General features: G+C 44.6%; 1 protein-coding gene across 1 annotated transcript in view; it reads left to right on the top strand.

Annotated features, from left to right (window-relative positions):
• The window catches only part of LOC147116673 (calcium-transporting ATPase type 2C member 2-like), a 132,583-nt gene that overhangs the window by 90,754 nt on the left and 27,526 nt on the right, over nt 1-14,303 (top strand). Inside the window, exons 11-15 of the mRNA XM_085991775.1 lie at nt 976-1,042; nt 8,939-9,063; nt 10,765-10,862; nt 11,821-11,922; nt 12,713-12,802. Of these exons, the coding sequence (XP_085847901.1) occupies nt 976-1,042; nt 8,939-9,063; nt 10,765-10,862; nt 11,821-11,922; nt 12,713-12,802 (482 nt within the window). The remainder of the gene's footprint in view (nt 1-975; nt 1,043-8,938; nt 9,064-10,764; nt 10,863-11,820; nt 11,923-12,712; nt 12,803-14,303) is intronic.

A 14,303-nucleotide genomic window follows, 5' to 3' on the forward strand; every position in this document is an offset into this window, starting at 1 on the left:
GGCATTGTCTTCATAGCATCAGATTTATGGTTTCTGTTATGTCCGTGTATCTTAAATGTTGTGTCCTTCAATAATCAGACAAAAGACTGCAGAGAACGATTCAACAGGTGTTTACTGAATGAGGGTTACTCTAGAACTAACTGTACAGATCACTACTCAGGGTTTATATACAAGTGTGGTCACTGCCGGTACTACAGTATACAGGAGCTGTAAAAAGTAGTTCTCCCCTTTAAAGGTACATACATTACAGTTTCCTGCAACATGAACAATATTTATGGAAAAACAAAGAACAGTTTGTGAAATCATGGCCAGATGATGCATCTTGAGCAATAGCACCTGATATACCAAAGAGTGGTAAAACCGTGATGGAAACTTGCGCAAAGTCTGCATGAAACAGTGAAGAAATCACAACTGATCTTCCAGGGAATCCACCAATAAACAAGTAGCAGCTTAAAGAAGAAAGCCAATCGTTTCCGACTGGTTTCTTCTGACTTGGAGCCAAGAATTTACAATCCATAAACTTCCCTAGAAGCAGTATCTCAGTATGTACCTATTTACAACAAATTGAATCTTAGTATAATATTCCTGTCATGATAAAACAGCATTATCTTCTCACTTGCTGTAAGTATTGGCATGGGAGATTGACTAGTAATATTGAAAATTGGTAAAATACTCTTTGAATTTGACCAAGTGAGCTTCCAATACCTAAAATTTCCCAAATGAAATATATTTGGAAACTCTCTTTTGTGTTTCTGGTTAAATGCAGTTCTGCTAATAATGATCATTGCTTGAAATTGTAAATGGAAGTAAATCAATGGGGTGAATTTTCTTAGTGCTTCTTCCATTCCATCGCCATAACGTCACCATTGCTGAAGTCACAGCGTTGGAATAGAAGGAGTCCCTGGGAAATTTGCCTCCAATGTCTTAATTAATTCCAACACCTTTTTTATACCAGTGTAAACATTGTTTCTACAGGTTTAATGATGCTGATTGGTTGGTTACAAGGGAAGCACCTCCTTGGCATGTTTACTATAGGAGTTAGGTAAGAACGTAAACAACCCTCTTAGAAATAATGGGCTAGTAAGGTGCATGGCTGTGCACTGCTCCAAGGAACCTGCGTAGCTGGCTTGCCGGCATTTCAATGTACAAACAGCGCATGCGTGGTATTTTGAGGGGCCATAAAGGCACGGCCAAAAAAAAATTACAGGAAACCGAGTCAGGCGGTATCTGATCAGCCGCCCGTTATACGCAGCACCTGATGTTCAGTTCTATTGTAGTCACTCCTCAATGACATTTGTGCAGTCCGTGTTCTACAGCATTGAGGTGCTGTAAACACTGACGAGAACTGCACAAAGGTGCAGGGCTGCACCCAGGCTCTCCCATGACTCCCTCCATATGCTTATGGAGGGAGTCACAGCACACAGGGAGGTTCTCTTCCCTTCCAAGGGCGGAAGAGACCTCCCCAGGAGACCAAAGTAGCCTGGTTGCACAGGAGGGCACAAGCAATGATCTCAGTAGATCACGAAACGTTACTGCAAAACCACACTCAACCTCATCCTGCTGTGCCACTCATAATCATAATCATAATCAACTTTATTGTCATTGTTGGTGCACAAGTGCAGTACAATGAAATGTAGGCTTGCGGCTCCCGAGAGTGTACATTTAGATTAAGACATTTAAACATTCAACATTCATTTGGCTTGTAATACATTAACATAAACATAATAAAGTGCATTGGCAGATGTGCAGGCTTTAGAGTTTACTTGTGGAGTTCAGTAGGATGACAGCCCTGGGAAAGAAGCTCCATCAAATCTCCATCACTCTGCCTTCCCTACCCTACTCCTGTCCATCTTTACTCTCACCAACTTACCTTGCACTTCCACCCATCCTCCTCTATCTGCATTAGCACTTCCCCATCTCACTAGCCACCCCTTTCACTCGCCCTCCTCCTAGTCCAATCATACCAACTAACAACACACAAGGGTAGGCACTTGGGTGTTTTAGCCAATGTTCACGTGAAGTTTCTGTTAATGTGCTGTCAAACATTGCGATCTTTATTTTCAACACTTTGCATTCTTGGTCAGATTTGTGTGCACCTTTGGAAGTGGCTTAGTGAGTTGCAGTGAATGGTGAGACATAATGGTAAACCCCACAATGTTGATGAGTGTGAAAGGGAATGGCTTGGGCATTGTAAGGATGCTTTATGGTGTTGGTGTGGAGTGGTGCCAACCTGGCACATGTGGCAGCCAAGGTGTACAGCATCAAGTGAAGTAAATCTGGCCATGGTGAGGCCATTCCTGGCGTCCCAGGCAGCAATGTGCTCGGGTGCTGATGCCCTCTGTCCTGTACAGCATCAGGTGATTGTAGAGAAGGGTGGTGGTGGTGTTGTTGGTGCTGCTGGTGTTGGGGCTGATCGTGGTCAGATTCTGAGGACCAAGGTGAGAGAGTATAAACCATACCCATGCTGATGGAATAGATGGCAGATGAACTTGAGTTGACAGAAGCAATCTGTCAGTGGTGAGAGAGTTTGTTCCAATGAAGTGGCACTGGATAGAGAGTTTGCTCCAAACATTTGCAACCTGCATAAAGCTCAATCTGTCTTCCAAATGCAGTAAACACCAGCTTCTGAGCTTGGAAAGTGAACAGCTGTGAGATGGGAGCTTTTATAGCACATTTCAAGCTGTCAAGTATATGATTCCATGACCATTCAACTCCCGTCCTGTTTAACAGACGTGATCCCCGAGCAGTGTGGACCTCGTGGGTGAGCTGGTAAGTTCTAAAGGTGAGCTCAAAATTGTTGTTAATCCTCTGTTAACAAGATCATAATGGCCTGAATTGCCTTCCCCGGCGCTGAGCAGACCCGACATTTGGTAAAGGCGAGTGGTGTCGGGTTGACAGCAGGGTCCCGGAAAATTCCTTCCAATGATTCCCAATACTGCAATTTTAATTACATTTACTATCCCATAGGGATAGTTTTTAGTGCATTTAAAGTAAGTATTTTTAAATATCTTCAGATGCACTTACTCCTCTCATTTCCCCAACTTCTGCTCCACCTCTCACTTATGGTAGTATCTGCGTCATCAGAACTGTTTTTAATTTCTAGTCATTTTGTAAAACTCTTTTTCCTCTTCCTTATTTAAAATATTGGTCTGTTAATCTTCTGTGTGTTGGTGTAGTGCATAGCCTGCCATTATTTTTCCACCATCCATGTAACTGTCTAGGTATCAAGGCCTAGAAATTCGGTGGCGCCCCGTTTGGGGCACCAAGCTCGCCTGGGTGCCGGAATTACTATTCCAGATTGGGCTTGCTTGCGCCAGCGCGATATTCAGATTCAGCACCCCAAACGGAAGCGGGGTGCTGCTCGAGGCGCCCCACATCCCTTTTGGGGCGCTGAAACTGAATATCGCAGCGCAACGTGCCGCAGCGCCACACGCTGCAGCACGGCGTGCTGCGGTACTGCAGGCCTTCCTCCCCTTCTTAAAGGGGAGGGGCCTGCACCAGCGCGATCAGAGATTGCGAGTGCCAGCAAAAGAGCCCGGCACCGAGGAGAGGTGCCGGGCTCTTGGGACACAGCCGGCACTGCCTGGGGGGGGGAAGCGGTGCTCAGGAGGCCGGGGACGGCGGCGCGAGGAGGTGCTGGCAGGCGGCCAGCAAAAAAAATGGCCGCCCCGCACCTCCCCTTTAATTAGCGCCACTACCGACGCAGGTCGGCCCCCCTGAACCGGTGGCAGATTGCGACCGGCGTTACAGTGGGGGGCACGACCCAATATTGCGATCGGGGCGCTGCGCACACCGATGATGTAATCGGTGGCGGCGCAGCACTACAGGCTAACGCTGCCATTAGCGCCCCACTAAATTTCACAGGGGGCATGGCCAGTGGCGCTAAAGCCACTAAGTGCTCTCTTTGGGCGCTAACTGGTGGCGCAGCCCACCAAATTTCTTGGCCCAAATGTGTTTTTCTTCATGATGATGGCAGGCACTATTTTTTTTAATACCCCATGTAATGAGGATGCACATGAAGTCTCGTCGTTCATGCTTTCTGTGCATGGACAAGACCTAAGCTATTTAAAAGTAAAACATGAAGGCCTAGAAATTTGGTGGGCTGCGCCACCAGTTAGCGCCCAAAGAGGGCACTTAGTGGCTTTAGTGCCACTGGCCACGCCCCCTGCGAAATTTAGCAGGGCACTAATGGCGGCGTCGGCCTGTAGTGCTGCGCCACCACCGATGACGTCATCGGTGTGCACAGCGCCCCGCTACCGCCCCGATCGCGATATTGGGTCGCGCCCCCCGCTAACGTTCAGGGGGGGCCGACCTGCAGCGGTAGTGGCGCTAATTAAAGGGGAGGTGCGGGGCAGCCATTTTTTTGCTGGCCACCTGCCAGCACCTCCTCGCGCCGCCGTCCCCGGCCTCCTGAGCACCCCCCTGGGCAGTGCCGGCTGTGTCCCAAAAGCCCGGCACCTCTCCTCGGTGCCGGGCTCTTTTCCCGGCACTCGTGATTTCTGATCGTGCTGGTGCAGGCCCCTCCCCTTTTAAGAAGGGGAGGAAGGCCTGCAGTACCGCAGTGTGCCGTGCCGCAGCGTGTGGCGCTACGGCACGTTGCGCTGCGACATTCAGTTTCAGCGCCCCAAGAGGGATGTGGGGCGTCTTGAGTAGCGCCCTGCTTCCGTTTGGGGCGCTGAAACTGAATATCGCGCTGGCGCAAGCAGCTCCGTCCGGAGCAGTAATTCCGGCGTCCAGGCAAGCTTGGCGCCCCAAATGGGGCGCCACCGATTTTCTAGGCCGTAGCTTCTTGATTGCTCCGCTGGTTATGCAAATAAGCAGCTGAGTTTGACAGACCAGAAGGGTGCCACGTTTATTCCCATGTGCTAACTTGTCTGATTCCACCCAGAGCAGTGGTAGGGGTACTACATTTAGGCTCAGTATCGCTAGGTTAGGAAGGAGAAAATTCAGCAAGGAATCTGACTTTTGATTAGTATCCAACATATTATCCCCTCCCAAGAATCCTGGAAGTATGCCTCCCCATTCAGTTCCCTGCATTCCCCATGCACCCAAAAATAGGCACTCCTGAATTTCCAGGCCCTATTCCTTCTGCAGCTTTATCCTAAGCTATTTCAATACCATTCATGTAGTATGCATGTTGCCCTAGATGGGTGAGCTCATGGCAGAAGTCTGGGTCGCAAAGTAGTGCCAAGATCTTTGAGTGTTACATAGCTACAAATGGGCCAAAGGTGAGGCCCATGATCATGAATTCTCTTGAAAGATGCCCTGGTGTGGACCTCAGCATTAATTCCATTATTCAATGCCACCTAGCAACAAAATGCAAAAAAGGCTCCGCTTGAAACCTCTGCTGGGGAAGCGATGGAAACCCATGTGCTCAATTTCCTTAAGGCCATTTGTCAAGAGCATGGGTAGTACGTGCATTCACTTCTGCTCTGCATCAGCCAAAACTCATGACTTTTATCCATAATTATACAGAAGCACAAGCACTCCTCTTGCTTGCTGCTAGGATTTCAACTCCATGGGTGGTAAGAAATCCAAGAGTGGTCTTTCCTTTAGCAGAAGCTGATTTTGTACCCTTGCCTTACAGGAAACATGTGGAATGGACAATGGTCATTATTTAAGCTCCCATGGTTACTAAATAGTTGAAAGGCCTATAGAACCAGAGAAAAAACAGGACATGTAGTATGGCTATGTTCATTGACCAGGACCTAAAATAGTGGAAGTTAGGATGTGCTGACCTAACCTTTACTGGGCAAAGATAATTCTTTAAGGGATCTAGACCATGGATTATGGGATCCTGTACATTCCTCAGAATGTACTTGATGTTGAATGTCAGAGGACCAGACTGTAGGCATATTTTAGATGACCTTGCAGAACAGTTTTTGACTGTCTATTGTTCCTCATGGAATGTTGGAATATGTCCGTCTTGGGGCTTCTACAGTGTTGCAAATCCTTCTGCAGCTGTTCTCTCTCTCCTTTTCTGAAGATCACCAAAAATGTGGTATCAGTATGGGATTCAAAGGGACACAGAAATCCATCATGTAGTTGTGGGTAGCTTGGGTATGTCCTTTCCTTTCTAATTGTAGTGTTCAATGTCACTTTGAAATTTCAGACCATTGACCAGTTACCTTCTTCATTAAGAGATTAGCAGTTGGCTATCTTGTAGAAAAGGATGTATTCATGACAAAGGTTATATACTAATTTACAGTGGCTCATGGCATCTGTGCAATGAGTGATCAGGCTAAAGTGCTCAGCCACAAGAATGACAATTGCTTACCACAAAAGAGGAGACTGGAAATGTGTGATTGCCAACAGGGTCAACAGCAAATGATGGGGCCAATGATTTCCGTGGCTCGGTAGCTAGAGACTGTTAGCCGCCCATCTGCTAAACAGCATCCTGTTAAGGTAACTGCAAAGAGGAGAGCTATAACTGAAAGTCCTTTCAAAACAGTACTTGTAGCCTCTTGGGTGCAATCAAGAGCTGTTGCAAGGGTAGATTATGATACAACATGTTGTGATACTAAAAGGACCATTAGGTAGATGCAACAGGATAAATGGATTGTGTTTAGAGGCAAGGGCAGGTAGTTATGGAAAAATTATCTTAAATTGTTTTTCTGTTGGCTAAAGTCTGTTTTCATTCATAATCAAGAGGATTCACCTGGGCTAGTGCCAGTGACTTGATATGTAGGGATGTATCTGCAATGAAGAACAGACAAGCCAGTTACTGAGTTGTATTAGCAGAAGGATTAAACTACATATCAAAAGAAGTTGTAATGTTTCTGTATTGCTTGTAGTGCTCTATATAGTATTGGCCACCACACCTCGAGAAGGATATTATTGCTGTTGAGAGGCTGCATAGTGAAGCAACAAAGTAAATCGGGGGAAAGATTAAAGAAGTGTTGTTTATTTTCTTTTGGAAAGGCAGATTTTTAATAGACCTAATAGAAATGTTCATAATGATGAAGGAATCAAAATCAAATCAAATCAACTTTTATTGTCATTGTTAGTGCACAAGTGCAGTACAACGAAATGTAGGCTTGCGGCTCCCGAGAGTGTACATTTAGATTAAGACATTTAAACATTCAACATACATTTGGCTTGTAGTATATTAACATAAACATAACCATAATAAAGTGCATTGGCAGATGTGCAGGCTTTAGAGTTTATTTGTGGAGTTCAGTAGGATGACAGCCCTGGGAAAGAAGCTGTTCCTAAATCTGGTCGTACGGGTGCGAATGCATCTGTAGCGTCTCCCAGATGGCAGGAGGGCGAACAGACTGTGGCTGGGGTGGGTAGGGTCTTTGATGATGGACCGTGACCCCCGTAGACAGCGTTTCTGGTATATGTGCTCTATGGTCGGTAGCCGGGTGCCGGTAATGCGTTGGGCAGTTTTGACTACCCGCTGCAGGGCTTTCCGGTCATAGTAGCTACAGCTGCCATACCATACTGTGATACAGTTCATCAGGATGCTCTCTATTGTGCAGCGGTAAAAGTTAGAGAGGATCAGGGGTGACGGGTTACATCCCTTCAGCCTCCTTAGGAAATATAGGCGCTGCTGGGCCTTCTTCACCAGAGAGGAGGTATTGAGGGACCAGGAGAGGTCTTCCGTGATGTGGACTCCGAGGAACTTAAAGCTGTCCACCCTTTCCACCACAGCCCCATTGATGTGGATGGGGGTGTGACTTCCGCCTTTAGACTTCCTGAAGTCCACAATGATTTCTTTGGTTTTCTTGCTGTTAAGGGCCAGGTTGTTATCGGCGCACCACTTCACGAGATGCTGGACCTCCTCCCTGTAGGCTGACTCATCGTTGTTGGTGATCTGGCCTACTACCGTGGTATCATGAAATGGATAAAGTTCCAGATAAATCACTCACACTGATGAAGGCAATTGAATTAAATAATTCTGATAATTTCTGGTTTAGAACCAGGAAAGAAATTAGCATGAAAGCTGCTGGATATCGTAAAAAAAAAATCCAATTTACTAATCCCTATGAGGAAAGGAACCTGCCACCCCTACAATGGGCCAGAAATTAGGTTTGGGGGCTTGCCGCGTGTGCAAGCCCCCGATGTGCACTTATCCGGCGCGCTGACATTTCAATCCTGGCCCGCATTGCATTTCCTGTCACTGGCCCGCTTCAGGTCCTGCCGCGCTGTGCGTGTGTGACCCAGCGGCGTACTTAGTGCGATGAGCCGGCTGGGATCACGTGAGCACTGGGCAACCAATTGGAGGTTGCAAAAGTTCATTCATGAGTTTGATAGTAAGAACTGTCAAACTCATGAAAACTCCTGGCCCCAAAACACTACTAAAACTTGAAAGAAATTTTTTTAAAAATCACACTACTTAAATAAACTATAAATAACTGTAAAAAACTATTTTAAACAATAATTTTAAATTTTGAAAAAAATTATTATATAAAAAATTGGGGCTAAAAATACACTTGCCTTACTGTAAAGTCTTCACAAAAAAAAAGAACCTGTGGAAAAAAAATTCTAATTTAAAAGTAAGTACTTATGGCTGCTTTTTCCATGTGTAAAAACCGGAGTCTTTTCCCCACGGGCAACTCTAATTTAAAAAAAAAAGGGAAGTTCAGCGCACACGCGCTGCCTGATACGTCGTACGCGTTCCGCCTCTTAACCCCTTGGGTCAGAGGAGAGGAAATGCCGGTTTTCCCCACATGCGCTGTGCATGCTGAAAACCGGCAATTCCTCCAGGCCCACGCGTGAGTACCCCGTCCGTACTCATGCGTTGGGACAGGAATTACTGGCCCAATGGGTGGCTTGTTGGACAAATTGCTTTTCCTTGTTGCCACCATTTCCTATGGTTCCCACTTCTGATTGCTATCTGGTGACCCCCCACCTACCACAAAGTACATGTATGCTCTTTGAGTGAGGACAGGATCAGTCTTGGCTGTAACATGGCTTCTTGTTTTTTTGATAGCCTGGCAGTTGCAGCTATTCCAGAAGGGCTACCAATTGTTGTCACGGTAACACTAGCACTAGGTGTGATTAGAATGTCAAAGAAGAGAGTCATAATAAAGAAACTTCCTGTTGTAGAAACATTGGGTAAGTCAACAAAATTAATTTATTTTATTAATTTTAAATAACTAAGCTTAATATTGTGGGGTTATTTTCCTTTGAATAATTTGATTCGTTTTCCATCCATCGGGGGGGGAGGGGGAATCATTTAGAGGAAATATCAGGTAAGATGCAATCAATGTGTTTTAAAAAAAAAATCTCTTGTATGTTTGTATTGTTCAACAAAAAAATTGTAAGCTCAATTTATACTTTTCTTTCATCATGCCAAAAGGCGTTTGATAAAGTGCCAGATAATAGGCTTGCCAGCAAAGTTGAAGCCCATGGAATAAAAGGAACAGTGACAGCATGGATATGAAATTGGTTAAGTGACAGGAAACAGAGTAGTGGTGAACGGTTGTTTTTCAGACTGGAGGAAGGTACTGTGTACAGTGGTGTTCCCCAGGGGTCGGTACTAGGACCACTGCTTTTCTTGATACAGTATATATTAATGACTTGGACTTGGGTGTACAGGGCACAATTTCAAAATTTGCAGATGACACAAAACTTGGAAGTATAGTGAACAGTGAGGAGGATAGTGATAGACTTCAAGAGGACATAGACAGGCTGGTGGAATGGGGGACACACGTGGCAGATGAAATTTAATGCAGAAAAGTGTGAATTGATACATTTTGGTAGGAAGAACAGGGAGAGGCAATATAAACTAAAGGGTACAATCCTAAAGGGGGTGCATGAACAGAGACCTGGGGGTATATGTGCACAATTCATTGAAGGTGGCAGAGCAGGTTGAGAAAGTGGTTTAAAAAAGCATACGGGTTTCCTGGGCTTCATGAATAGAGGCATAGAATATAAAAGCAAGGAAGTTATGATGAACCTTTATAAAATACTGGTTCGGCCTCAACTGGAATATTGTGTCCAATTCTGGGCACTGTACTTCAGGAAGGATGTGAAGGCCTTGGAGAAGGTGCAGAAAGAATTACAGGAATGGTTCCAGGGATGAGGGACTTTAGTTACGTGGAGAAGCTGGGGTTGTTCTCCTTGGAGCAGAGGAGATGTGATAGAAATGTTCAAAATCATGAGGGGTCTAGACAGAGTAGATAGAGAGAAACTGTTCCCATTGGTGGAAGGGTCGAGAACCAGAGGAGATAGATTTAAGGTGATTGGCAGAAGAACTAAAGGCGATGTGAGGAAAAACTTTTTTATGCAGCGAGTGGTTAGGATCTGGAATGCACTGCCTGAAAGGGTGGTGGAGGCAGATTCAATCATAGCTTCCAAAAGGGAATTGGATAAGTACCTGAAGGAAAAGAATTTGCAGGGCTACGGGGAAAGGGCAGGGGAGTGGGACTAGCTGAAGTGCTCTTGCAGAGAGCCGGCATGGGCTCAATGGGTTGAAAGACCCCCTTCTGTGCTGTAACCAATCTGATTCTATGTACAATCCTCTTTGTATGTGAAGGCAACTCAGAATTACCTAGATATAAATAGTAGCCTTTCTTAATATCTTTAGTTTCTGAATCAATTCTTGAATAGAAAAATAGGAGCAGGAGTAGGCCATTCGGCCCTTCGAGCCTGTTCCACCATTCAGTATGATCATGGCTGATCCTCTCAATACCATATTCCTGCTCTCTCCCCATACCCCTTGATGCCTTTTTTGTCTAGAATATAGTTTATGGAGAGAATTAAATATGTTTTTAATGCAGGTAATTACTAGTCACACTTTTTTTTTAATTCTAGGTTGCTGTAATGTTATCTGTTTTGATAAGACTGGCACCCTCACGGCCAATGAGATGACTGTAACACGATTGGTAACCTCAGATGGCATACATGCAGAGGTGGGTATTAAAGTACCTTGCAAACTAATCCTGATAAGTGGGTTTACAATTACTCTTTGCCACTTTATTGGTAAAAGAATGCTTGGAGGAAATTTACCACAATGTATCCACTAATATCCAGTGGAGAAATAGTAAAGGCATTCTCCAATGTGTCTGTGGGAAAACTGACCTTCAGCTAAATAGAATGATTATTAAAAAGGAATAGAATGAGCGCTTGGCATAGACCAGAAGCAAATTTTGACATAGGAACGTTGACGACAAAATGAGGATCAGGACTTGGGGAATAAGTACATTAATATTATCGAAAAGCGGTTTTCTTCTGGTGAAGGGACCATTACTAACTTTTACCAGAAATAAGGCAGCTAATGCCAAGAACCACGTTGCAAAGCAGCAAACAGATGGTCACCTTGTATCCACCAATGCTGAAAGGCATTATCATTTTCAGATAGATGATAGCCCTCAACCAATTAAAAGTGAGAGAAGGATGACAGTACTTTAAAAGCACACCATTTGGCTTTAAAATATTAATATTTATTAAAAGATGAGCAAAAATCAGTAGTGAAGGGTAATGCCATTTTATTTTAATCTTCTTTAGATCATCTATTTCAGATTATGCTCAAGTATGCAGCTGTTGATCTTGAGACCGCAATCAATATTATATTTATATTGCAACCAAATATATACTATTCAAAATCATAAGTTATGATAAATCCTTTGATGTCAATATCATTCTTATAAACTTGTATAATAAGCAAAGTTCTATTCATGTTATAGTGTAGAGAAACAATTAGCTGCAATATTTTTAAATAAGATCTATAACTTCAAACTACTGTACCTGAAAGTATTCAGCACATATTATTGACACAGCCTAAGTGTGAGCATTTCTGAGTAATGACTGATTAATATATTTGTTGTGGCTTGTGAAATTTTAGCGAATTAAATTTTTCATTTGTTACAGGTAACTGGTACAGGATACAATGGAAATGGCAATGTGCGTTTAATATCCAGTGGAGAAATAGTAAAGGCATTCTCCAATGTGTCTGTGGGAAAACTGGTTGAAGTGAGTTGTCTTTAAATTTATTCTTGGGATGTGTGTGTCGCTGACAAGGCCAGCATTTATCGTCGATCCCTAGTTGCCCTTGAGAAGGTGGTGGTGGGCCGCCTTCCTGAAATGCTGCAGTCAGTGTGGTAAAGGTATTCCCACAAATGCTGCCTTGATGTCAAGGTCAGTCATTCTCAACTCATCTGTGGAATTCAGTTCTTGTGTCCATGTTTGGATCAAGGCTGTAATGAGACCTCAAGCCAAGTGGTTTTGGCAGAACCCAAACTGAGCATCGGTGAGCAGGTTATTCGAGAGTAAGTGCCACTTGATAGCACTGTCGACGACTCCTTTCATCAATTTGCTGCTGACTTGGAGTAGGCTGATGGGCCGGTAATTGGCCAGGTTGGGCTTGTCCTGCTTTTTGTGGACAGAACATATCTGGACGATTTTCCACCTTCTCCGGTAGATGCCAGTGTTGTAGCTGTACTGGAAAAGCTTAGCTAAGGGCTAGTTCTGGAGCACAGGTCTTCAGCACTACAGCCGGGATATTGTCGAGTCCCGTACCCTTTTCTGTGTCCAGGGCACTCAGCTGTTTCTTGATGTCACATGGAATGAATCGAATTGGCTGAAGATTGTCATCTGTGAGGGTAGAGCCATCAGGAGGAGGCCAAGAAGGATCACCTGACTGAAGATGGCTGCCGGTAGTAGCATATTTACAACTGATTAAGCTACATCAATTCAACTTGCCAGTTCTGCTATAATTTACTATAAACCATGTGACCCATGTTCAAAATGTGTTTGCTCATAGGCTGGATGTTTATGCAATAATGCTGTCATCAGAGAAGACACATTAATGGGACAGCCAACAGAAGGTGCCTTAATTGCACTTGCGATGAAGGTAAATGCTGAAAAAATTTTAATTTTGATATTTGCAACAGTAAGATAACTGAAGGATCAGCTACAACTCCATGTCAGCAAGTACAGCTAAATGATCAGCGTATCTTAAAAGGTTGCCATCTTCATGGGGGGAGGGGATGACTGTTTGGCAAAACTTACTTGGCTCAGTTGGTAGCACACTCGCTGAGTCAGAAGGTTGTGGGTTCAAGTCCCACTCCAGAGACCTAAGCACAAAAATCTCGGCTAATGCTCCAGGGCAGTACTGAGGGAGTGTTGCACTGTCGGAGGTGCCATCTTTCAGATGGGATGTTAAACCGAGGCCCCATCTGCCCTCTCAGGTGGATGTAAAAGAGCGCATGGCACTATTTCGAAGAAGAGCAAGGGCGTTATCCCTCAATCAACATCACTAAAACAGGTTATCTGGTCATAAGAACATAAGAAATAGGAGCAGGAGTAGGCCAATCGGCCCCTCGAGCCTGCATTCAATAAGATCATGGCTGATCTGATCCTAACCGCCAATCCACTATCACAGAACCATCTCCTGAACTAACAGAATTAGACACACGAAATAGGAGCAGGATCAGGCTACACGGCCCCTGGGCCCACTCCGCTACCCACAGGGCCATGACCGATCCGAACCTAGACTCATGTCCAAATTCCTGCCCGCTCCCCGTAACCCTTAATTCCCTTTACTTCTAGGAAACTGTCTATTTCTGTTTTAAATTTATGTAATGATGTAGCTTCTACAGCTTTTTGGGGCAGCATATTCCATGGACCTACCACCCTCTGAGTGAAGTAGTTCCTCCTCATCTTAGAATAAGGGGCTGCTCTTTCAAAACTAAGACTATGCCCCCTAGTTCTAGTTTCACCCATCATCGGGAACATCCTCCCCGCATCCACCCGATCCAACCCCTTCACAATCTTATATGTTTTCAATAAGATCGCCCCTCATTCTTCTGAACTCCAATGAGTAGAGTCCCAATCTACTCAACCTCTCCTCATATGCTCATCCCCGGGATTAACCGAGTGAACCTTCTTTGTACTGACTCGAGAGCAAGTATGTCTTTTCTTAAGTATGGACACCAAAACTGTATGCAGTATTCCAGGTGCGGTCTCACCAATACCTTGTACAACTGAAGCAATACCTCCCTATTTTTATATTCTATCCCCCTAGCAATGAAAGCCAACATTCCATTGGCCTTCTTAATCACTTGCTGCACCTGCATACTAACCTTTTGAGTTTCGTGCACCAGGACCCCCAGATCCCTTTGTACTTCAGTACTTTCCAGTTTCTTGCCATTAAGATAATAACTTGCTCTACGATTTTTCCTACCAAAGTGCATAACCTCACACTTTCCAGTATTGTATTCCATCTGCCAAATCTCTGCCCACTTACTTAGCCTGTCTATGTCCCCTTGCAGGTTTTTTATGTCCTCCTCACTCACTACTTTCCCCCCCATCTTAGTATCATCTGCAAACTTTGATATGTTACACTCGGTCCC

This window comes from Somniosus microcephalus, chromosome 6, assembly GCF_052327205.1.
Source record: "Somniosus microcephalus isolate GS21.2 chromosome 6, FLI_Smic_1.0, whole genome shotgun sequence".
Taxonomy (NCBI): domain Eukaryota; kingdom Metazoa; phylum Chordata; class Chondrichthyes; order Squaliformes; family Somniosidae; genus Somniosus; species Somniosus microcephalus.